Source organism: Drosophila suzukii (genome assembly GCF_043229965.1).
Source record: "Drosophila suzukii chromosome 2 unlocalized genomic scaffold, CBGP_Dsuzu_IsoJpt1.0 scf_2c, whole genome shotgun sequence".
Taxonomy (NCBI): Eukaryota; Metazoa; Arthropoda; class Insecta; order Diptera; family Drosophilidae; genus Drosophila; species Drosophila suzukii.
In genome coordinates, this window is record NW_027255896.1 from 4,517,891 (window position 1) to 4,543,540 (window position 25,650).

The following is a 25,650-nucleotide window of genomic DNA, read 5'->3' on the forward strand; positions in this document are numbered from 1 at the left end:
TATTGTAAGTTTTTCCTTAAATTTATATTCCATATTAACAACGTGCATTTTTGGGGCCCTTTCCACATGGTAAACATAAAATGTATGTACCTCAGGATCAGCTTTGGGATCTGTTAACTCTACATTAATAAACAAATGCTAGTTAACATTGTACAGCCGTAACATTTGTTTATCTTTTTAGCATGCAGCAGCCGAAGTCACTTTCACGACGGTATACTGATGCCAGTGTTAAGTCGGCTGCCGTTGTGTTCCGTTGTCGTCGGCCTGCGACATTGCATACGCATCCGCTAAGAGTGTCGTACGGGGGCTTTGAGAATTTGCGATATTTTCGCTGGCCAATAATAGTGAATAATAATATTTTTGAATGCCATTTAGTAACAAAGTTTTGATCTAAATAGTCTTTTGTGAGTGTTTACTATCCATATACCTGCATTGCCCAATGGAACTGGTAGTTTTGTAAAAGCGTCTGTCTGTCTGCCCCGTGGTCCCTAAATTTAGTTATATTGCTAAATCGAAGAAGGGCAGGAGGAAACATGAAAATCTGTTGCTACGTTTCTCCATTCTTTATTTATAAATACATTTGCTGATTCCTACCGACAACTGACGCGCCATGCGGCACACAGATTGGTGAGTTATTAGCTTAAACAAAGAAGGTGACATCAGATAAAGAATAAGGATATACAGAGAACTCAGGGAGTGTAAGCGTAAAAATTGTTTATTTAATTCATACTCATATAATAATTTTTAATAATACGTTTATGTTTATGAAGAGATCCCCAGTAATGAAGGCAAATGATTCCATTTTATGTATGTTCCAATTTAAATAATAGGCCTGTAAATGGGTATTGATAATAAGAGTAAAGTCCCATTTACACACTGACACTTTTTTAAGCACCTTTTTCAAACAGGCATTATAGGCGTTAGAGTGAGCTTAGCCTAGACAGACAGACGGACATGGCTAGTTCAACTCGGCTAGATATCCTGATCATGAATGTATATACTTTATAGGGTCGCAAACGCTTCGTTCTGTTTGTTACATACTTTCCGACAAATTTAATTTACTCTTTTACTCTACGAGTAACGGGTATAAAAATTGTTTCTTTTTGAGAATCAAAATGGTTAGTTAAAGCTAAGAACCAAGGAATTTGATCTTTGGCTACGTTCGAACAAAAGCAGTTTGGAAACAAGAAATTAACGAACAAAAAAAAAACTGGCAGGAGGTAGCGCCGGTAATAGGCAAAGATTGTAAGTAATAATTTTGCGTTATTAAATATTTGTAAGCATGAACAATATATATATATTATGCTTAGATAATACTTTCAAGCTGGCTTGGAAGCTCTGGAATGCTGGAGAAGATCCACTGGAGTCCGTTGAAAAGGAGCATGCCGGTTGGGACTTCCTGCCGGACTTGTCCTCGCAAGGAAAGTCGGTTCTGGCCAAAAGTCGTATTAATAGATATATAAATGTAATTCGGTCTCCGACGACCTCTTTATCGCGAATCGCTGGACTCTATCACCACCAGTTACTTGGCAGCTAAAGCGTAGCTGGGAGGAGGAAAAAAGGCTATAAGCTACTTATTTACATAAGTATAAACATTCGTTGAACATTCCAACTATTTTTATTTTACTTTATTCTACAATATCAGACTTTTTTATTTTGCTCCAATTTGTTTGTTTTCTGTTTGCCAGCAAACCACGCTGTTTAACAGTAAGACTATTCTACAATTATTGCTGGTGAACTCTGAAAACTTCGGTCACATTACAAAGAACCCAGATTTTAGACTAGTGATACTCTTAGCCGACTTTAGTACTAAGTTATACACAGTATATTGATATGATCGATTGGAAAGTATGTTATAATAATCGAGAGATATGTTTAGGTGCCGCGGCAATATAAATGCCTTTGAATTTTATTTTAATATTGGGCAGCAGACGAAGCGTTTTTTTTTTGACAATTGCGACACCTGACTTTATGCCAATAACCGTGCAAACCGGACTATTTTGTGAAAAGTTTGTCATGGGGTCTGATCCACTTAATAACGTACGTACATCACTATCACCCTCACCATAATCGTATTTTGGGAATGAAATCACACTTTGGAAAGGACAACTGCAACTTATTATTTCTGATCTTTTGCGTGGTACTTTCATCAAAAGCGATTTTGTGAAAAGAACGAATATGCCTACACATTGTTATAGCTGTTTCTTAGCTACCGGCTTATTCGATCATTTAAAAAAGCTCGATCTGGTTTTTAAAAATTTTATAAGACGGTGGTCAATAACCACTGGTCATGCTTGACTTCTTTGAGTATCAGGGTGAAAGCAAAACCTAAAAGCGTAAAAAGCTGTATAGTTCTTATTGATGTTATACTTTGCCAAAAGAATCAACCATACTATGACTAAAACGTCAACGCGGGTATGGGCCTAAAAAGTTAACATACGCTTTAGAAAAGAATCTATATAAACTCTGCCAAAAATATAATTTTTCAAAGTATTGTTTAATGCTGCATTGGGAGCTACCTCCTTTAAATCTGTGGGTAACCATAGCTTCCAAAAGTTCTCACCTGTTTCTTAAAATCGAATCCTTTCGGACCTCTTTTCAAGACAGTTGCTAGGATAAGTTTTACTTATTACCCATTTGAGAGATGCGTGGCCGGTGACAATAGTGATTTCCTGTTCCTCTATGTATGCCCATAGCCTGCAGCAAGGAATTCCTGTAGTATACTTCCTTTGGCACTCATTGAGGCTTTCGGGACATGAATAAAATCGGAACCAAAGCTGCACCCAGTGCTGCTCTATCGCAAAAGATGGAAAAGGGATTGCTGCAATTCGAAATGAGTAATACTGGTGCTGCAGTTTTATATTTTAAAAGCAATTTGAGCTTCGTTGCTCCGATCAAATTTTAGTTTAAATCACAGTGTCAGATATTGTGTCTGAACTTATGGTACCATCCAGTTAATACGAGAAATCGGTGATCTTTCTTGAAAGATTAGAACATAGGAACTTTACTTACTGACTAAAATCTGCTCAGAAGCGGTTTTATATGCACAAGATACTTCACTTATTTTTGTCAAAAAATTTTTATTTTTCCGTATATAGTCAAATTTTCTTTGGTCAACTAGAAAGCTAATCGTTGATTTAGATTTGTTTATTTGTTATCCCGATGAGACAAGATTGGGCTGTTTTTTTTGGGGCACCAGTCACATTGTATACATTAATATTATTGTTGCCATACAAAACTTAAGGGCTTGAAAAATAATATATGGCATTCACAAGACTCTCACCATTTTATTTATATTGCTTTATTCAAATTTAAACTATTTGAAAAGCGTAGCGTTTTTCATACATTAAGTAACGCCTAAAAAACAGTTTTTTTCTGGAATTTCAATTTTTACTTTTTTGAATGACGATATTATTGTTTTTTTTGATGTTATAGGTTGTAGCTTTTCAGTCAAATGTAGTGACTATTTTCTTAAAAGAAGATTGTGCAAGAGAGTAAAAGTTCACAAAAAAAAATTATTGGCATGAAAAGTTATATGATCCCTGAATTGAAGGTGGCTTTAAGGATAAGACGACGCAGGAACCAAATATTTATACTCAGTAGAACAGAGCAGGAATAAGGTTAATACCGTTATCGTTTTAGTATTCTGCGGATGGCTTATAAGATGGTTATAGTTGCCGTTTTATTAATTTTAACCTTTAGAAGAAATCCAAGGATAGTTTACTTTTTAAATAAGCGCAAATTTGTTTGATCGGAGTGCCACGCCCACACTTATGCCCACAAAGCTAAAATAAGTCTAGCTCCCACATTTTTGAAGATTTTGTTAAAAACACAACAAGAGAAAACGCTGTAGTCGATGGCCTCGACTCATACATACCCTTTACTCAGCTTAACGGAAAGCGAGAGGGATGGATAAAGCAACTCTGCTATTTTCACTAACACACCTAGCCTATAGCGACACCTATCTTCTTCTTTTATAGCGCCACTTAGCCTGGTGGCGTATTAGTGGTGGTGTGGCGTATTAGTGAAAATAGCTTATCTGCTGGATGTGGTGTACAATCTGGATTGAATTTGCAATAAATGTGGATTATTTTTTGGTTATAACTTTGAAGAACAAACTCTCTTTCTCATTTTTTTTTTTCAAAATTTAAAAAAATGTGGGCGCCGTAAGCTAGTTTTGGTGCTATAGTCGTTTTTGGGCGTAAGAGTGGGCGTGGCATTCTGCTGAAACAAACTTGTGCTGCGCAGGATGCCCAAGAATGTGTCCCAACACTCTAGCTCTTATAGTTTCCGAGATCTCAGCGTTTATACGGACAGACGGAAACAATTAGATCGCCTCGGCTAGTGATCCTAATCAAGAATATATATACTTTAGGGGATCGGAAACGCTTCTTTCTACTTTAACATACTAAAGTTTTGACAAAAATGTATTAAAGATCCACTAAGGAAATACACTTTCTAAATTTTTGTCATTCGGCACGCTGCAATACAATACGCCTGTCCAGACAGGAAGTTTTACGATTTTGAATGTTTGTTTTTAATAAAGACATAATAATTATACTCGTTACTCATAGAGTAAAAGACTATACTAGATTCTACGAAAAGTGTGTAACAGGTAGAAGAAAGTGTTTCGCACCCACAATATCCTTGATCAGGATTACTGGCCAAGTCGATCTAGCTATGTCCGTCTGTTTTAAGATCTCGGAATCTATAAGAGCTGGAATATTGGGATTAAGCATGCAGATTCTTAGGCTTCGTGTGCAGCGCAAGTTTGTTTCAGCAGGGTGCCACGACCACTCTTACGCCCATAGCGCTGGGACCCGTCCCCGCCCACGTTTTTTATTATTTTGTTATAGTTTAAATTAGATTTTGTTTTTATTATTAATACCCAACACATGACACAAATTTTTCAAACCGTACCGTTTATTAAAAAGTTATAACCAAACAGAAATAATTATCAACCAAAAAATTTTCGATGACAAACTTGTAAATGTTTTCCTTTAACTTAAAAAGTATCTAATAAGAATTTATCTTATCAAATTAAAGTTGCATAGTTTTGCGTATTGGAGGTGGGCATGAAAATTTTTTCATACTGAACTGAAACGGATTGCATTTTTTATCAATCAATATCTTCCAAATGGTAATATTTATGACAAAAAGTGGTAAAAATCAAATGTTTAGGAATCTCGAGGGCCATACAGTTTGAAATTTAAAAATAAATCGGTCAACCCAGTTCTGAGAGTAAAATTGAGAAGTGCCTATAGATAATATTTTTTAGCTATATAGAGAACGTATCAGTACCACTAATTGTTTAGAAATTACAGGCCTTTAAAATCTAGAATTTTCTTGCCAAACTAGCGTGTTTTTCCAAAAGGCGTAAGACAAAAGTTTTATGTCTCGAGCTTCTTAATACACTTATAAAGTCCCCGAGACCCTTAAGCCAATAATTGATTCACACAAATTTACAAGCAAAGGGGCAAACATTATCAATTTGGAGTTCCCCAAAATCTTGTTTATGCAATAACTTTTGATCGCGTATTCTCAATATGAATCAAACTTGGCTAACAACCTGGGCCATTTATTCCCACCAGCCCCAACAGCTCTTAATATCTAAATGTTATCTTTTACACTTTCAATGTTTTTTTCCAAACCGTTGATATTGTTTCATTCTTAAGCCTAGTACTCACATCAACGAAAACCGCGAGCTAACTATAGGAGTGAGCGAGAGGCAAACAGGCGGCTAAAGGTTTTCGTCGGCTCTGTTTTTCAGCGCGGTACTCAGATGAGCTAAGGAAGTACCAGAAAAAATACCTGAATTCGCGAGTGAATTTTCGATGAACGCCGTTAGCCGCGGCCCAAAGAATAAGAAATTTAATCTTTGGCTGTGTTCGTGCAGAAGCGGTGGGGAATTTAAAAATTAAAAATCGAAGAAAAACACCAAAAACGGCTAAAGGAGGTCAGTGCTTATGAAAATCCAAGCTGTTGCCCATTGTTGTGGGACTTGACCGACAGGAAGCAATACCACAACGGGGCAAATCCACAGAATAGTTGAAGCGCTGCAGGAGATCCACTAAAGAATCCCAGTGGGAAGGAACATGGGACATCGTTCGATCTCCGACGAGCTCTCCACTGAGGACTCCACCTCCACCAGCTACTTGACAGCTAAAGCGGAGATGCAGGACGCGTCGGCTTCTGTAGGGAGGAGAACAGCTGGGACCAGCCGCTAAGGAACAGCTGGAGGAGCCATCACCAGCCATTATTGGCCAGCCTATTGGGACTCGGAGCTGGGCTGCAGATGGCGCGGGAAAAATAGCGAAGCATCCGTGGGACGAGAAGGAAGCCTTAAACTAACTCTAATTTACATAAATAAAAACATTCGTTGAACATTTCATTTATTTTAATTTTAACTTCCTTGTGCACCAGCAGACTCTTCTTTTTTAAATTGCTCCAATTGATTTGTTTTCCGTTTGGCAACAAGCCCAGCAGCTTGACAGCAAGACCATGCCACATGCATTGCCGGTGAACTTTGAAAACTTCGGTCACACTACAAAGAACAAGATTTTTCGACTAGTGAAACTCTTAGCCGATCTGAGTACTAGGCTTTAGTAAGCAATCTTTTTAGTTTTTGCAATACATTGCGATTTGTGTATCACCCGTTATGATCGGATAATCACTGTCGATTTTCAATTCTGCGGATATATATGCATAGTAGTCGCCTTAGCACACTCTCCTGGTGATATTCGTCACTACGTGGTCTGCTGTACATTCAGGAGTGGATTATAGGGTCGACGTGTACTTTTCGGCTGAACACAAGCCAAGTTTTAGGCTTCCCTGGCAAGTACTGCAACTTAGCTTGCAAGAGTAGACTTTTCTTCATCTATAACCAAAGACTTTTAGTTTGACCCTGAATTCTTGGTAGCGATGATTTTTGTTGACGCAGTCCCAAGAAGAGAAACGTATTGGGGACTTTGCCATGTTATCACCAATTAGCCATGTCCAATTCTGTATCCTCTACGCTAGTAGATCGACTTGTTGGGGAAGATTTAAATTAAGTTTATATATTTACAGAATCTATCGTCACATACGAAGTTAGTATTTTTAAGCTCGTTGGTATTTGTGCAATTAATAGTCACGTGAGAAAGGTGCACGTGAGAAAGGTCGCACACCCATTGTATACAAAGGTTGTTAGCTCAGAGGAGATTGCCCCCATCGCCCCCACATCCCCATGTGACAATATTGATCATGTATCCTTCCCCTCATTATGAGCAATTAATAGTCAGGTGAGGAAGGTGCACGTGAGAAAGGTCGCACCTATAGTATCCAAAGGTTGTTATCTCAGAGAAGATTGCCCCCATCGCCCCCATCGCCCCCACATCCCCATGTGACAATATTGATCATGTATCCTTCCCCTCATTATGAGCAATTTACAGTCACGTGAGAAAGGTGCACGTGAGAATGGTTGCACACCCATAATATCCAAAGATTGTTCTCTTAGAGGAACATATCCGATCATGTTGGGGAAAGGTGTGATAACGTACCCTTTTGCCTCATTATCACAGGTGTTGAGGTGCTCGTGAGAAAGGTCGCACACCTAAAGTATACAAAGATGGTTATCTTAGAGGAACATGTCCGATCATGTTGGGGAATAACGTTTTCTATGATTGTAAAACTAATTTAGAAATCAAAAGATCCCCAATAAAATAAATCTCACCAGTTAATGATTCTCAGATGTGAAAAATTTTCAAACACACATTTCTGTTTCCACCCCAGAAAGTTGAACTGGTAAAATGTTCCCTCCTTTCCACAAATGGGTCAGAAACATGTCATACAAGGGATTCAGTCAAGAGCTACCCGAACCTTCGCACCTGTCCATTACCTGACCGCAATAAATGGGATACATTCACAAGCCTGAAGGCGCACGCTCATTGACAAGATCATGGGACCCACGACCTCACGGCTAGCTCTAGCATGCCCCATAATAGGGGTTTAAGTTACGACCGAGCAACAACTCGCAAGTAGCGAACAAGTCTCAGTCAAGAAAATATTTTCCATTCTCCTGTAACCTTTAATCTCCAGTTACCTGTAAACTTAACTCAATATAATAATTCAGAAGTTTACTATGTAGCATAACAATAAATTTATTCATTTTTTTTTGGTATTGCAAACATATTTTATTATATATTAAAATTAATTTTGTGGCTTCGTTCCTGCTATTTGCATAAAAGAGGCAGGCGCACGTTTCCGATGTCAATTTAGGATTACAAAATGTAAAGTGTTCACCATAATTCGTAGTTTGGAAATCATGTCCACCTCGATTCATGAACATCGTTTTTGTGTTAAGAAGGTATTGAAAATTCGGATTATCTGTCCTTTAAATTGTTCAATAACTTGGTACGTTTCCTCATGAAATTTTATTATATTAATTCTGTTTTCTTGTTGGTCTTTACACATCTAGTCTCAACTTTAAAATGATGTATAAAAATTATATTATTGTTTTGAAGCGGCTTTTAAAAAATGTCAAAATAATGTATGATTTGTTAAGAGCACCAACCCCGCCCTTAAGATGTGTTTCACAATATGGAATCCGGTTTCCTTTAAACCTGATTAGTGACGGACAGCACATTTCCGCGATATTAATGAGCTGACGACTCCCAAAAAACGTCTGTAGAAATCGTTTCTTTTCCACACCTTTACAAATTATTTGTTTTCCGTGTGTAATTGTTCATGTATACTTTCGAGTTTGCGGAAAAGTGTTTTCTCCATTGTTTCAAAAAATTGTGTGATGTGTATTGGTTAACCAAATTGCAGTCTTTCGACATTTTGTATTTAGCAAAGTAAAATCATATGGTGGTTCTATTAAAAAACTATTATTCAAGCTTGAATCTTTTTCGAATAAAATTCCAATTTCATTTAGAGTAAAATTATTATTATTATTATCAAAGAAACCTTAAACATCAATTGAAACCGTATCTTTCAACACTTTTCTAATGTTAAACATCTCGTTGAATAAGTCCGTTTAATGGGTTATATTCAGACAACAAGTGCGGGTACTTTCATGACTTGGTGTCTTCAGTTCTATTGAAATTTTCACAACAATAGGACCAGTTTTCACTGATTCGTTTTGATATGAAAGATCAACCACAATAATCGGTGAATTCAATTTAAATTAATTTGGGGTCAAAAATGGTTGTGATTCACGATTATAGTAACTAGATGAAATCTTGTATACATTTCATATAGGTGAGCATACTGATTCTTACTTAAATCAACGTTCAGATTATCATATGGATATGACTCAGAAATCAAGTGAACTTTCAAGTTTGATAAGTTATTTGTGATAAGGTCTCCATTTAGTGTAAATCCAATTATGGCAAACCTTGGTTTTTCGCGGTTAGCCGAAAATTTCACATTCCAGCTGTGTTGACTCCCATACCCCAATTTTGGGTTAACATATGAATCCCAACTCCGGAATGCGATTGGCAGGTTTACACCACTTTTAATAATATCGTACATCTTAATTTTTGCAAAATCGCTCGGAGTTTCTTGGGGAATTTTTCAGTTTATATTCGTCATTTTCAGTTTAATGGTATGATCATATCTGGTTTGTTCAAACACATCGCAAAGATTCTAAGTTTCTAGCAAAACGTTTTTATAATCCTCATGAAATCCCAAAAAAAATTTTAATGGCGCAAAAAAGTTGAAGTGGAGTCCCTTAGAAATTTCGTCTCCACCGCTCCATCCAGAATTTAATAGATTTTGACTTTGAAGATTATCCAGAGATATAAAAATGTTTAGGGTAGTAGTCATACAGAGAAATCGTGTTCTATCAATCTCACATCCGTTTATTTCGTACTTAATTTCATCTAAAAAGTAAGCCGTACAATTATTTAAAAAAATAAGTGTTAACATTATCAGTTGTAGGTACATTCGGTGAATCTTTTCTAATAATTCCTTAAGAACTAAGGTAACTTTCGTAAGGAAACACGTGCAAGTCTTGATAGTAATAGTAATTCGAATTTAATGGTTTAAATGATTGTAGTTACGATGAAAAAGAATGAAACTCTTTCTTCGAAATACTCTCATCTGTGTAAACCTTTACCTTAACCTAATAAGCCAATGTATTTAGGAATTGCAGTATTAGACTTACCGAAATGGAAAATGTATTGTTTTCACTACCAATATATGAAGCCAAAGTTACAGGAAATGTTCCTTTTTTGTTATATGGATACGGATTCATTTATCTGTACAATAAAAACTGAGGATTTTTATAAAGATATTCGTAATGATCTTGAAGCAAATCTTGATTCATCGGACTATTCAGATGAAAGAATTAATCTGTATAACTTCAAAAAAGATAAAAAAAGAGTTTACGGTTTATTAAAGATGAGCCTAACGGTAAACTCATGACAGAATTTGTAGGTCTGGGCTGAAAGGTATATTGTTGTAGAATAGATCAACTTGAATCTTCACATAATAAAGCAAAGGGAGTGAGTTCACGAAATCTTAAAAGTGAACACCATAAAAAAGTTTTATTTTCTGGGACCCCACTATATGGTAATAGAACAATGTTTAAATCAAAAGCAGACAAAATAACTACAATTAAAGTTAATCAAAAAATTCTAACAAACGAAAACGTAATGTTAACGAAACACAATTTTTAGAGTTACGTAATGAAGACCATGGTAAAAAAATAAATAAAACATCAAAGATTAATCAAAAAAGATATATTAGAACATATTGAATGGCTAGCTTCTAATTCTTTTTGCTTGGGTGAGATGATACAAAATAATTAAAATTAATTAGATAGCCTTAAATTTTAAAAGGAACATATTGAAAAATAACTATTTCATAAATCAGTTGAATTGGAGATGTTTAATTATGATAGATACTTTATATATGAAAATTATTTTGAGTTTGTAAAAAGTATATTTATTATTTTTAATTTTATTTAAGAAAACATTGTACAAAACATTAATTTTAAACGGAATATAAGATAAGATAAGCAGATAAATAAAAATTAATTAAATAAATCATTTGTCATACGACAAAATGTTTTTCTTATTTATCCAGCTAGTCTTTGAAAACCCCAGCCACTTAACCAAAACTGTATTTCCTTTTTGCCTTACAACTTTTTCAACTAGGCATGTGTGGGCGAATCGTGTTTATTTTGAGTTCTTCTTTATAGAATACGCCCTGAATCGGGCTACCATCTAAATCTTCAAGTAAGTATGTTTTAGGGTATGTATTCCTCACCTTTCTAATTTTAAAGATTTCAGTTGTATAGTTCTGTGTATACCCCCTCAAAGACATGTTTATATTTACTAAAACGAACGTGGTACCTTTTACGGAATTTACTCGCAACAAATATTTTCAGGTGATTATAGAATGTTGTAATATTTGTTTTTCGTTGGAAGAATTGACATTACATGGACTCATTTTTATTGTTCTATGCCTTCTATTATTATATTTATTAATTAATTGCTTATACATCATATATATCAACATTATTATTTAATTATTTAAGAGTTCTATTGTAAACGTTCAACTATAGATGCTTATAGAGTACTGAAGAATAATGATTTATCATATAACTTTTCGTTAGTACTTTAAATTTCGTATTAAAGAATTCAGTGCCATCATCAGATTGCAGGTTTTTTGGTGTTCCATGACCCGATTTAGATATTCTCTCCATGGCTTGAGAAACATCATTAGAATTTTTTGATTTCACACAATTCCTCTAATATTGAAAAAATTGCATTATTGTGACTTGTGTTACCCGCTGCTTATGATGCTACAAAATGTCCAATCGTTCGATAAAACCTATTTAAGCAAAAAACATGTAAGATTTAAGTTAATAATAATATTTAAGTATACATAAATATTTTGACATATTACCTTCTACTCTTGGGAATAATTTTTTTAATATTTCAGAATTTCCAAAAAAAAAGTTTAATAAAGATCAGACGACTTTATCATATAGCTGACATAGGAGCGATCGGATTATTCAATGTCAAAATAGTACAAAAACCGTTATATTTTGTTTTTGGTAAATAGATACGGTAGTAAATTGAAACGGAACTTTATCTTAAAATTTCTGTGATTAGGTCTTAGTTTTCCACAAATCTGAAAGCTCTGTACATACAATGCTCCCACTAGAACGACCTGCAAGGGTATAGAAACTTCGGACTGCTGAAGTAAGCTTCCTTTTTGCCCGACCAAAACGTTAAATTGAAGGGTCTTCTTCCGTGCAGCCCTGACTTGGCACCCAACGCCTTTTTTACTCCCGCACATCAAGAAAAAATGCGTGGTCAACGACTTTCGTCGCCAGAAGATGCTGTTAAAGCGTTCAAAGCTTTTTTTTGAGGTGACTCAATCAGAGTGAAAAAAGTGCTTGTAAAATCGTTTTGAGCGCATGCAAAGGTGTATAAATTTTTCTGTAGAATACCTAGAAAAACAATAAAACCATTTTTGATGATAAATATTTGCATTTTCATTAGTAGGCCAGAAACATATATAGCAACCCTCATGTGTTGAAGGTGCGATTGTCACTAGATATTTACCTCGTTAAAGGCCTTTTTCCCGAGTCCCTGACCAAGTCCCTGATGGCAGTATGTCTGAAAAAGTTAAAGACCATATAAACTTGTCGTAAAATCAAAAAGGTTTTCTCGACTTCTTTAATGTAGCTGAACGAAAATCATTGAGAAAGTACTGTTAATCAACACGTTGGATATTGCATCAGTTGTTTGAGGTTTGCTTGTGGTTGAGAATAAAAAATGTCATCTTAGTAGGCTTTGTGAAATTAGCCGTCATTTTATCGAACCGAAAACTACTCAGCAAGAAGTTTGCGCTCTGTCTGTCTGAGCGCCTGTCCGTGTGATCGCTGTGATCTCGGAAACTATTAAGCCTAGAGAGTTGACATTTCAAATTTATAATCCTTATTTTCCTACGCAGCTCAAGCCCACAAGCCAAAAATGTTGAAATGTATTGTTTTCGTCAATACCTATCGGTTGACCTAAAAAATGCTGCCACCCGCACTCTAGCGCCTTCAAAAAATCGTAAGTATGAACGCTGATATTTCAGAACCTGTTAAGGATAGAGAATTGAGATTTCAGATATAGATTCCTCATCCCATTATGACCGCCACCACCACATTTTGCCAGAACATCAGGAAATTTTAAATGTGATGATGCCGCTAAATTCGTATTTCTTGGCACAGTTAACAGTTAAATAGTATCTGATTAGAGAGTGGGCACCGCGATAAGAACACATACATGGTGGGTTCCAAGGTAAAGAGGACTTTTTAATCTAGGGGCCTCTAGTGGCGCGTTCGAATCTGCTATCGTTTATCGACTTCCAGTAAAAATTTCATGACATTTCATCTATTGAAAGTGAGGTTATTGCGTTTTAAGTGTCAGTATGTTTTTGTCATCGGTGCGAAAATGAGCTTCGAGCAAGGAGCCAACATTAAATTTTGTTTTAAAATTGGTAAAACTTTTACCGAAACGTTTCAACTGATGGAAAAAGTTGATGGCGATGATTGCCTATCCCGTAGCAGAGTACACGAGTGGTTTCAACGTTTTCAAAGTGGTCGTGAGGACATAAATGACGATGAACATGTGGGCCAACCAAAATCCGTGATCACCGAAAATTCCATCGAAACTGTGCGTGAATTCATAAAAAACAAGGAAGAACGCTATAGTCGAGTACCTCGACTATCAGATACCCATTACTCAAAGGGAAATGGAGATATGCAAGCAGCAAAGCGAAATTAAAATGCGCCACCTACCGGCGGTAGACAGATTTAAGCGTTATGGGCGTTAGAGTGGGCGTGGCAAAATTATTTTTGGATCAATCGATAGGTATTGACGACACCAATACATTTCAGTTAAAATTTTTTATCTAGCATGCAAATTGTGGGCGTCACAGGTTTTCGCGGTTTGTGGGCGTTTAAGTGGGCGTGGCAAACTTTTTTTTAAGTCAATCGATAGGTATTGATGAGAACAATACATTTCAGTTAAAATTTTCTATCTAGCATCAAAACTGTAGGAGTTACAGTTTTGGGCGGTTTGTGGGCGTTAGAGTGGGCGTGGCAGTCTACTGAAACAAACTTGCGCTGCGTAAGAAGCTCAGGAATCTGTACGCCAAATCTCAATAGCCTAGCTCTCATAGTTTCCGAGATCTCAGCGTTCATCCGGACGGACAGACAGACGGACAGACGGACAGACGGACAGACGGTCAGACGGACAGACGGACAGACGGACAGACGGACATGGCTAGATCGACTCGGCTAGTGATCCTGATCAAGAATATATATACTTTATGGGGTCGGAAACGCTTCCTTCTGCCTGTTACATACTTTCCGACGAATCTAGTATACCCTTTTACTCTACGAGTAACGGGTATAATCAGCCGAAATCATCATTGAAATTCATGGAAATAGAATTGAACATCTCCAAAACATCGATTTATCGCATTTTGACCGAACATTTGGGCTTACAAAAGGTGTGTGCACGGTTTGTTCCGCACAAATTGACTGACGTCCAAAAATTGCTCAGAATTCAACATTTGAAGGACATCATTAAAGAGGCAAAAAAAGACCCGAACTTCCTTTACAAGATTGTGACTGGTGACGAAACGTGGTGTTTTCAATATGATCCCGAAACAAAACCCCAGAGTGCTGAATGGAAGGCGCCGGACGAGCCAAAACCCAAAAAATCGGGCCTGGAGAAGTCAAAAGTGGAGACAATGCTGATTTGTTTTTATGATTCCAAGGGTATTGTCCACAAAGACTTTGTTCCACCCGGCCAAAACGTTAATGCGGTATTCTACCTTGGAGTTTTGAAGCGTTTGGTGCGCCATATTCGACGTGTTCGGCCCGAATATCGCGAAGATGGAAGTTGGCGTTTGTTGCACGATAATGCGCCGTCTCATCGATCGACGCTTGTGTCCGACTGTTTGACCAAAAATCACATTTTAACCATCAACCACTCCCCATATTCACCTGATATGGCACCGTGCGACTTCTACCTTTTCGGAAAAATGCATTTGCCGATGAAAGGAAAGTGTTATGCAGACGTAGAGGCCATTCAAAAGGCTTGCACCGGCATACAGGCGGCCAGACCGGGCAACGAGCTAAAACACTCGTTCGACATGCTTTTGGACCGTGCAAAACGCTGTATTAAAGCAGAAGGAGACTATTTTGAATAAAAAAAATTGATTTTGCCGAAAAAACTATTTTTTCTGTCTTTTTTTTAAAAGTTCTGTTTACTTTGGAACTCACCTTGTAGGAATTTGTCCAGCGGCGATCCGTCAACGAAGAGAGGTGCAAGGAGGAGACAGCGAAAGAACGCAATATTACGGTCATTGTACAACTGTACTAAATCTATCTAACCGGCTTCCTAATCATTCGGGTTTTCTTCCGTTTTCTTTCCTTTTTACCCGCTCGTATTGTAATTATCGTTAACGGACTACATTTTCCCGACGAGACTACCTTGTAAATTTATACCATGATTCGTGCGGTGCTCTGAGTGCCGCTTTATAACGGAAAACTGCAACGCTGAGCGGCGGAGAGAGCGCTGTACGTGGGACGATGAAACCGAAAAACAAAATAAAGATATGCAATGGCCTTGGCACATTGTTTTCATAAAATCTAAAACAAAACAATAATGCCTGTTTGTCTTCACAAAGGTCAGGGTTTCACAGTATAGTATGAAGTATGGGAATTGCATGAAAATCCAAGATAGGATGTCGTAGGGAAAAGTTTCCGAGAGCGGTTGAAAAACATGACCATCTCAACAAAGCTTTTTGAACCCATGACATGCAAAGTTTTTCATCACAAAAGGGATCCCTTTAGTTTCTTTAGTTGTATCCAGCTTGAACCTTCCAAAAATCTATACTTTATAGTGTTTTCTGCAGCAGCGACTGTGTCTTGGAAAATTTTACTAAATCGAATCGTAATAGCGATTTTTTTAAAACAAATAAAAAAAATATATGAATTGAACAAACTTTTATTCTTATTTTTGTCACTCTCTCCTCGACCACAGATTTGAGCTGAAATAATATGCCCTTCTTGAAACTGAAAACTTTTTTTCCTCCTTTTGCCCTGCGCAGCCTGCGGGAACAGCCATAGCCTCATGGCCTAATTACTATTCGTCAAGGAAAAGGTTAAGAACAAGATACCAACGGCAGTATTAGAGTTTCCACATTTTCCGTGAAAAATCAAGCTAATACACTAACCGACATATTCCATTACTCGTAGAGTAAAAGGGTATACTAGATTCGTCATAAAGTATGTAACAGGCAGAAGGAAAAGTTTCCGACCCCATAAAGTATATATATACTTGATTTGGACCACTAGCCTAATCGATCTAGCCATGTCCGTCTGTCCGTCTGTCCGGATGAACGCTGAAATCTCGGAAACTATAAGAGCTGCGTGCCACGCCCACTCTAACGCCAACAAAACGCCCAAAACTGTGCCTCCTACAGTTTTGATTCTAGAATAAAAATTTTGATTGAAATGTATTGATCTCATCAATACCTATCGATTGACCCAAAAAAACGTTTGACACGCTGCACCACTTAAAAACTGTTGATGTTTCTTCAAAGGCTTAAAGAAACAGAAGCTAGAAAGTGGTACAAAAATTAAAAACTCTAAGCGTTTTAAAAATTTAAAGATCTTTCACAGGGATCTTACTTTTTCCGTTTGCTTAAACATCAGAAATTTTCATTTGGTTAATAGATTTGGTTAATAGATTTTGTCTTTGCAGACGATTAATCGTTAACCAATTGTCCAATAGTTAGGTTAGGTGTGAGTGGTTGGAGATTAGATACTAATCCCCACACTTAGGCCACATTGGGCCCTTGTCATACCACGTGATCTCTGATCAGATCCTTTTTCCCTAGCGCATGGGTTATTTGCTTTCGCGAAGTATTTTGTTTTTCTCAGGAAACATAAGAGTTTTTGAATGCTTACGCTCTGAATGGCCGCAAGGTTCGGAAGTGTGTAGCTACCTAGGGTTTGAAAGCGCTTTAGGTTATGCGCTGTGCAGAAGCATAGGAGGTGTTCGATGCTATCCTCTTCGTCTATCTGTTTGCAGCTGCGGGAGAAGTCGTGGTTATTGCGTCCCAGCCTGTGCGCATGAGCCCCTATAAGACAGTGGCCCGTGAGGGCATTTAGGAGAGTGGATATGTCCTCCCTGCTACATTGTGGGAGAGTTTTTGTTCTTTTCGAGATGTAGTTTGGCCATGTGAGTCTAGAATTGTGGCATGTTGAGATTTACTGTGTTTATGCGATGCCGAATTCACGCTTTCATTTCGCGATTTCGGCCGATTCGTGTGTGCATAAACGCCATTTCGTGAATTCGGCAACACACGAAAGTTGACTATGATTTCAGCCTCAAAGCGTGAATTCGTGATGCGCAACCAACTTAACGCTATAAAAATCAGGTGGCAACGCCGTGCATAAAAGTTTAAATTAAAACGCAAATTAAACAAATTTATAATTGAAATAGCCATGGAATCGAAAAGATCGTTTTGGTCAGACGCCGAGGTAACCGAGCTGCTTGGCCTGATGAAGGAAAATAATATATTGAGCAAGCTCGATGGGAAGACCAAGCGAAACAACATAGTTTACAGGGGCCTCGCAGAATCGATGAAGACTAAAAATATGATCAAATCCGGAGACCAAATCAAAACCAAGCTGCGACTGTTAAAGAAATCATATTTTGAAGTAAAGCGCAGCAATGCAGTCAGTGGGGCTGCCAGGAAAACGTGCACCCACTTCGAGGAGCTCGAGGAGATGTATGGGACTCGCCCGGTGTCTCAGGCTGTAGGTGTGGACACATCGGAGGAGGGATTTGTGGCAATCGATGGCTTCGATGACCTGGCCAATGAAGTCTTCACCGAAACAGAGGGGATTGATGAATCCAGTTCTACTGTTGATGCACCTGAACTCCTGGTAGAGACATCTATGCCTAGGAGCCGCCGAACTTCAAGTAAGCATATTAATTCTCATTAACGGTAACACGATGGTAATTTTCAATGATTTCATTTGATTTTTAGACAAGGCAAACGTCGTGCAGATGGTTCAGAATATGTAAAACGACAACAAGGAGGCGTTGGACAGGCTGGAGGTGCAGAAACAGGAGTTCCTTGAGGCTCAACGGGAAATCGACGCCACCTTTGTGCAGAGCATGCGCGATGTTCTTGCGGAGGATCGGGCCGAGACCCAAAGATTCATGCGAGAATTCTTCAACTTCAATTAAAGCTGAAATGTTTCAAAACAAAAGTAAGTGTGCATTTTCATTTATTTTGAACTGCTTCGCAAAGGAAAGTTAGAAACAATGTATTCCTTAAGGTGTTCCCTAAGGTCAGATGGATCGCATTCAGAAGATTCCAGTACTTGGTTACAATGCCAGTCTGGTGGTTGCTGGTTACATTCATACTCGTTGATTGGCGTAAACATCTCCTTTCTTATTTCGACGAAGTTATGAAGTGTCGCGCAAGCCAAAGCAACATATGGCACAAATTTATAATTAATATCTATTCTTTTGGCCAGGCACCTCCAGCGTCCTTTTAATCGACCAAAGGCATTTTCTACTACAATTCTGCCCGTGCTAAGGTAGCAGTTAAACGACTCTTCATGTGGAGTTTAGTGTCCGGTATATGGTTTTAAAAGCCACGGTAGCAATGGGTATGCCGGATCTCCCAGGATAATGAAGGGAATCTCTTTGTTGCCCACCAGTTTTAAAAATTCCGGAATAATTCGGCTATGGTTCTTAAAAATTCCCGATTCTTTAAAGACCGTCGCGTCGTGGACACTTCCTGGAAATTTCATGCTGACGTCTCTAAACCTAAAAATATATAATATTTGGAAAACAACCAATATCTAAATATGTTTTTACTCACAAGTAATTGTTGTCAACAACAGCTTGCATGACCATCTGGACATCGATGGTCCCCATCATCCCTTTCGATTGACGAAATCCATGTACCCAATTTTTGGGGCTTTAACAGGAATGTGTGTTCCTAAATAATTGATACATAGCGTTTATAATTTGTAATTAATACTCTAAAAGGCATTTTACCGTCAAGAGCTCCAATCACGTTAGAAATGTGACACATTTTTTGAAATGCACTTGCATTTTGAATGCATTCATCCAGTTTTGGGAATTAAATTAATTCACTCGTAAGTTTCAATATTGCTTTAACCACAATGTGAAAGTACTTGTGCACAGTACTTTTATGTATGAAGGAAAATAATATATTGAGCAAGCTCGATGGGAAGACCAAGCGAAACAACATAGTTTACAGGGGCCTCGCAGAATCGATGAAGTCTAAAAATATGATCAAATCCGGAGACCAAATCAAAACCAAGCTGCGACAGTTAAAGAAATCATATTTTGAAGTAAAGCGCAGCAATGCAGTCAGTGGGGCTGCCAGGAAAACGTGCACCCACTTCGAGGAGCTCGAGGAGATGTATGGGACTCGCCCGGTGTCTCAGGCTGTAGGTGTGGACACATCGGAGGAGGGATTTGTGGCAATCGATGGCTTCGATGACCTGGCCAATGAAGTCTTCACCGAAACAGAGGGGATTGATGAATCCAGTTCTACTGTTGATGCACCTGAACTCCTGGTGGAGACATCTATGCCTAGGAGCCGCCGAACTTTAAGTAAGCATATTAATTCTCATTAACGGTAACACGATGGTAATTTTCAATGATTTCATTTGATTTTTAGACAAGGCAAACGTCGTGCAGATGGTTCAGAAGATGTAAAACGACAACAAGGAGGCGTTGGACAGGCTGGAGGTGCAGAAACAGGAGTTCCTTGAGGCTCAACGGGAAATCGACGCCACCTTTGTGCAGAGCATGCGCGATGTTTTTGCGGAGGATCGGGCCGAGACCCAAAGATTCATGCGAGAATTCTTCAACTTCAATTAAAGCTGAAATGTTTCAAAACAAAAGTAAGTGTGCATTTTCATTTATTTTGAACTGCTTCGCAAAGGAAAGTTAGAAACAATGTATTCCTTAAGGTGTTCCCTAAGGTCAGATGGATCGCATTCAGAAGATTCCAGTACTTGGTTACAATGCCAGTCCGGTGGTTGCTGGTTACATTCATACTCGTTGATTGGCGTAAACATCTCCTTTCTTATTTCGACGAAGTTATGAAGTGTCGCGCAAGCCAAAGCAACATATGGCACAAATTTATAATTAATATCTATTCTTTTGGCCAGGCACCTCCAGCGTCCTTTTAATCGACCAAAGGCATTTTCTACTACAATTCTGCCCGTGCTAAGGTAGCAGTTAAACGACTCTTCATGTGGAGTTAAGTGTCCGGTATATGGTTTTAAAAGCCACGGTAGCAATGGGTATGCCGGATCTCCCAGGATAATGAAGGGAATCTCTTTGTTGCCCACCAGTTTTAAAAATTCCGGAATAATTCGGCTATGGTTCTTAAAAATTCCCGATTCTTTAAAGACCGTCGCGTCGTGGACACTTCCTGGAAATTTCATGCTGACGTCTCTAAACCTAAAAATATATAATATTTGGAAAAACAACCAATATCTAAATATGTTTTTACTCACAAGTAATTGTTGTCAACTACAGCTTGCATGACCATCTGGACATCGATTGTCCCCATCATCCCTTTCGATTGACGAAATCCATGTACCCAATTTTTGGGGCTTTAACAGGAATGTGTGTTCCTAAATAATTGATACATAGCGTTTATAATTTGTAATTAATACTCTAAAAGGCATTTTACCGTCAAGAGCTCCAATCACGTTAGAAATGTGACACATTTTTTGAAATGCACTTGCATTTTGAATGCATTCATCCAGTTTTGGGAATGAAATGAATTCACTCGTAAGTTTCAATATTGCTTTAACCACAATGTGAAAGTACTTGTGCACAGTACTTTTATGTACTCCAAATACATCCCCAATCACTCGATACTCGGCACAGGTCGCCAGTTTATATACGCAGATCGCAACTTGTTTCTCCAAGGGAACTGGAACGGTTAGAAACATGCTCTGCACCGGTATGTGGGACGTAGCAATTCGCACAGTTCGAAAAATGAACTCTTGGACATCCTTAAGTTTTCGAAAAACAAATTTTCATTTTTTGGCTCTTGCATAAGTAACCAAAATGCATTGCTTCTTGGCCTGCTCCTAAATCTTCGCACTCTGGATGTCCTCAGGCTGAGAGTTGTAACGGCGCCTGTAGCGACTGGCGAACTTAGGTTCAGCCTGAAAGCCTGCTATACAGGACCCGCTTAAACCAAAGCTTGACCTAGTGTGGCCAGCTGTGTCGGCTATTCGATATATCGATAGTTTTGAACAGCTGAGCCAGGGTTGTCTTGGAAAGTTCTAGTTTTGACACCTGCCGGTCATCATATGATATCTATTTCCGCCAAACGGACGTGCCCACAGCTCAAAATTTCATTTTTTCAATTAAAAGGCTAAAAGCCCGAAATATATATTTTTTGAGTGGCATCCAGTAATTTTGAGTGGCATCCAGTATTCTAAGTGGTGTTTAGCACTCAGTGCGGCTGCCAGCTATAAAAGCTAGCCAGCGAATAAAGCTTAAAGTAAGTGCAAGTGCATTTTGTTAGAAATTGGTGCGTGTTTAACCTCCAACAAAATTTCACTACAGGTATTTCTAAAATTCTGGGTGGAAACCCCTGTCAGTGCTGCCTCAAGTTGCCGCGAAAGGCGCATCTTATTGATTCGGCCAATTTGCTGGAGGATTTACCTCAAGAAGGCCAAAATCAAATCTCGGGGCCCAATCGTCAGGTATGGTTTTTTGAGACACACATGTCGCCATATCGTAATTAATTTAAATGCCCAATCGTCAGGTTGGCCCGCGAGGAATGATTTGGAGAGATTAGTGCCCTGAAGTGCCCCTATCTACTATCTACCTATCTACGGGTCATGTAGTGCCGGCCAAGAAGAGCAGTTTATATAAAGAGGACCCGATGGCAATTTAATTCAATTACATAATCTGCCCGATGCCCCTCATGCCGCGCATCCGTACACCAGCCGAGTTTTAAGGGGTGCGCGTATCCGCCTAGGAGGTTCCCGAGTGGAATATCGCTGCCGCAGCTTTAGGGACTTATACCCGTTTATTTTGTAAAAGCGCCGCGTGTGTGAACGGCCTTAACCTAGCATGGCGCACTAGCCAACTTTGTTTAACCTTAATGAAGATAAAAACTCTCTTTCGTAATGGATCAGTCCTAACCCTGTATTATAACCAACACGCTTTGAGAAACCGAATTTAAGAATTCATGTGAAAGAAAATCAATGAAATCAAAGATATGTAAACCATAAGGCAAACAATAATTTTTCGTAAAGCCTCAAGTGGCAACGCTATGTAAAGCGATAGTTATATTAACAAAGTAAAAGAAATTAACAAGTCGATCGGGTCAAAAGAGATAATGCACGCCGAGAAGCATTAATTTAATTTAAGAAGAGTTATATTTTTTTTAGGTTTAAATGAGAAATTTGTTATTGTAAAGTATTCAAGGAAGTAAGATGAATTAGGTACGGGTTACAAGTTTAGTTTAAATCGTTCGCGCGTCTAAGAGAAATGAGAGAAATGTTTATTTGCCCTTTAAATTCTACATGGCGAGAAAAATCGCTACCCTTTAAATTACAGCCAACCCATCCCGTCCGGAGATCGATCTTCAACGTTGGAGGAAATGCCGTGAGTCACACTAACTAATCTCATATATATATTTTTATTCGCATTTCTCGCCGATCCGTAAAGTGAACGAAACTTGTTTAAACATAAACCCCGATCTAAAAACAATTAATTAATTAAAATACCTTGAGTTAATTGCATTCTCTATGAATTAATTTGCGATTTTCAAAAGAAGTTGAATGTTAATTACTATCGCCTATTATTAAATCTTAAAGTCTCTAATTGCCTGAATACATGAATTGATAAATTTAGAAAGTCCCTTGAAGAAGTAATTCTTTACTAAAAAAAAAAATAATACAGAATACCTAGAACTATCGGAAAACTATTTCTTTAAGCTAAATTTTATATTTAGTAAAATACATTGTTATATCATGAATATTATCTTCCTATGCCTTACTTTTTTTTAAATACCCTATGTTCTTTTTATAAATATTAAATATGACTTGTACCGCCATCTACGGAAAATTAATTACCTTTTCGAACAGAAATAAAACCATGGATCTATAAATAACATTGAACTGAACTAAGCTGATGATTTCTCGATCGTAGGGTATCGAAGGGGTCACCGAAGCCATGCTTTAAGGTGGTGATCAGAGGTTGGGAGGGCCATACGCGACCACAATACCATCCGTGGATTCGCATAGCTAACTTTGTCCAAAACTTTTCTGTCACTATAATACTTATTCCTGAATTTATTTATCGTTCTCTCTCTTGTCGCTAGCACGCTTATTTCTGATCTTAGTGATAATAATGTGTAGTCAGTACGCGAATCTGTAGGCGCAAGACCTCCACCCCCAAAGCCGACGAGCGAGTGCCGGACCCTAATAGCGCGCCCCGCAACTGCAGATTCCCGATTTCATGCAACCGTTACACGCTACAGAGTCGCGGTTGCAGCCGGGTAAACCTGCATCAGCATTCTGTGACTCCTGGCCACCAAAAACCGCCTCGCTTTTAATAAAGCCATCGATCTTCTGTGCCTCCACTCAGCGACTTTGGAAATTAAATTTTCGGTTCTTATTTGCCGATTGTAAATAAAAAAGTTAACTTTATCCATCGCGTTGTTTGGTTTGTTTACTTTTTATGAAAGTGTGACCAGACTAAAATACCTAATTTTTCACGTCTGGCATCTCTACTGAAATCAAATCACGAAATGATATGTGTCGCATAAACAGGGGTTATTTCTATATCGCGCTTTCAAGAAATCGCGATTCCCATAGCATAAACATAGTAATTGAGTTCCAACGGTTGTTGGAAAGTGTATACAATCTCTGCCTGAGATGGAGCTTGCAGGTAGCCATGATCATACCCACGGTGTCCTTATCGCGAAGGATGTCGGCGGTTGTCCCTTGTCTTTCTAGCTCGTCTGCTATGCAGTTGCCCTCAATATTTCGGTGTCCAGGCACCCAGATGAGGTTGATTCGCAGATGAGTGGCCATCTCGTTAAGAGATTTTCGGCATTCAGAGATTTTTTTGAGTTCGTTGTGTAGGAGTCGAGGGCCCTGAAACCGGCTTGACTATCCGAGAAGATGAAAATGTCTATGTCGTTATGTACTGATGTGCCCATCATGTCATGTGGGTCATGGCCCATGTGGGTCATGGCTTACTGGATTGCCATGACTTCCGTTTGGAAAACACTACAGTGGTCTGGTAGGTGGAATGAGACTTTTATGTCTAGTTCGGCAGAGAAGACGTCTGTGTATATGTTGACGGCGTTTTCGAATTGGTGTGTGAGGTTGTCCCAGTCAGAATGGGTGGGTATGAAGATCTTGTATCTTCTTTCGAAGCTGACTATGGGTGGAACGTAATCTGTACTATGTGGTAAGGATGTATGTTTTGTTAGGATAATGGAGTGACCCGTGGAGCCTGTTGTCCTTGCCGCTGCTTCGCGGAGTCTCAGCGCTGTTGCAGATGCCCAGCTTTTGTCAAGTAGGTCCAGGGGTTGGAGGTCGAGAATTGTGTTTGATGCCTCAGTGGCGGTGGTGCGGAGCGCCCCACTGATGCAGAGTTCTGCGCTTCCTTGGATCTTGTGAAGGATCCGGAGGTTTAAATTCTTTTCTAGGAAAGGCCACCATACGATGTTTCCGTAGAGGAGAATGGGCCTGACTATTGCAGTGTATAGCCAGTGAACTATCATGGGCGAGAAACCCTATTTCCTCCTTATGGCTTTTTTACAAGCGAAGAGGGCTATGACCGCTTTGCGTGTGCGATCTAGGATGTTGTCCAGAGGAGCGGTTTGTCAAGGATGACACCTAAGTACTTTGCTTGATTGCTAAGGGTTTGGCGCGTTTGGTGTAGTTTTGGGAGAATTAGATTTGGTACATTACACTTCCTTGTAAAGAGATCTAGTTCGGTCTTTTCTGGGTTAACTCCCAGTCCACAGACAGCCGTCAGCCTGGAGAGATAGGATGGATTGCAAAGAGTTTGCGGGAATTTGCCCTGCAGTAGGATAACCACGTCATCTGCGCAGGCTATCACTTTAGTGCCCGCCTCTTGTAGAAGTGCTAGCAGTTTGTTGACTACTATAACCCATAGAAGAGGTGAGAGTACACCCCCTTGTGGGGTTTCCCTGCTGACATTCCTCCACCCATAGTGGAGTCACTACTCTGCTGGTAAGCATAGTGTGTATGAGTCCCACTCAATGCCCAGTTCAGTCGCAGCATCTGTAATCGCCGTTGGGGTGACGTTGTTAAGTTCGCCTTCTATGTCTAGAAACGCTGCCAGAGAGTATTCCTTATTGCGGAAACATCTCTCTATACTAGATACTAGAGAGTGGAGGGCGGTATCTGTTGATCAATTAGCCTTTCCAGGGTCTTCAACATGAAGTAAGAGAGACTAATCGGGCGGAAGTCCTTTGGGTTGGTGTGGGAGGGTTTGCAGGCTTTCGGTATAAAAATTACTTTAACGTCCAGCCACCTTGTTGGAATATGGTTTAGAGCAAGGCAGCCGTGGA

At 38.8% G+C, this 25,650-nt stretch overlaps 1 protein-coding gene across 2 annotated transcripts; it reads left to right on the plus strand.

The window, feature by feature from the left end:
• Positions 1–219: 219 nt before the first annotated feature.
• On the plus strand, positions 220–23,016 carry LOC118879552 (zinc finger and SCAN domain-containing protein 29-like). 2 transcript variants are annotated; one of them, XM_070998399.1, is made up of 6 exons: positions 220–627; positions 18,557–19,670; positions 19,738–19,963; positions 20,033–21,588; positions 21,654–21,793; positions 21,856–23,016. In XM_070998399.1, exons 2-3 carry the CDS (start codon positions 19,247–19,249, stop codon positions 19,773–19,775), a joined length of 462 nt encoding a protein of 153 aa, XP_070854500.1. In that variant the 5' UTR covers positions 220–627; positions 18,557–19,246; the 3' UTR covers positions 19,776–19,963; positions 20,033–21,588; positions 21,654–21,793; positions 21,856–23,016. The 2 variants fall into 2 exon arrangements, with proteins under 2 accessions (XP_070854500.1, XP_070854499.1); XM_070998398.1 differs by lacking the exon at positions 220–627 and adding an exon at positions 14,343–17,993 and having other exon boundaries at positions 18,061–19,670; positions 21,856–23,009.
• Positions 23,017–25,650: the final 2,634 nt, after the last annotated feature.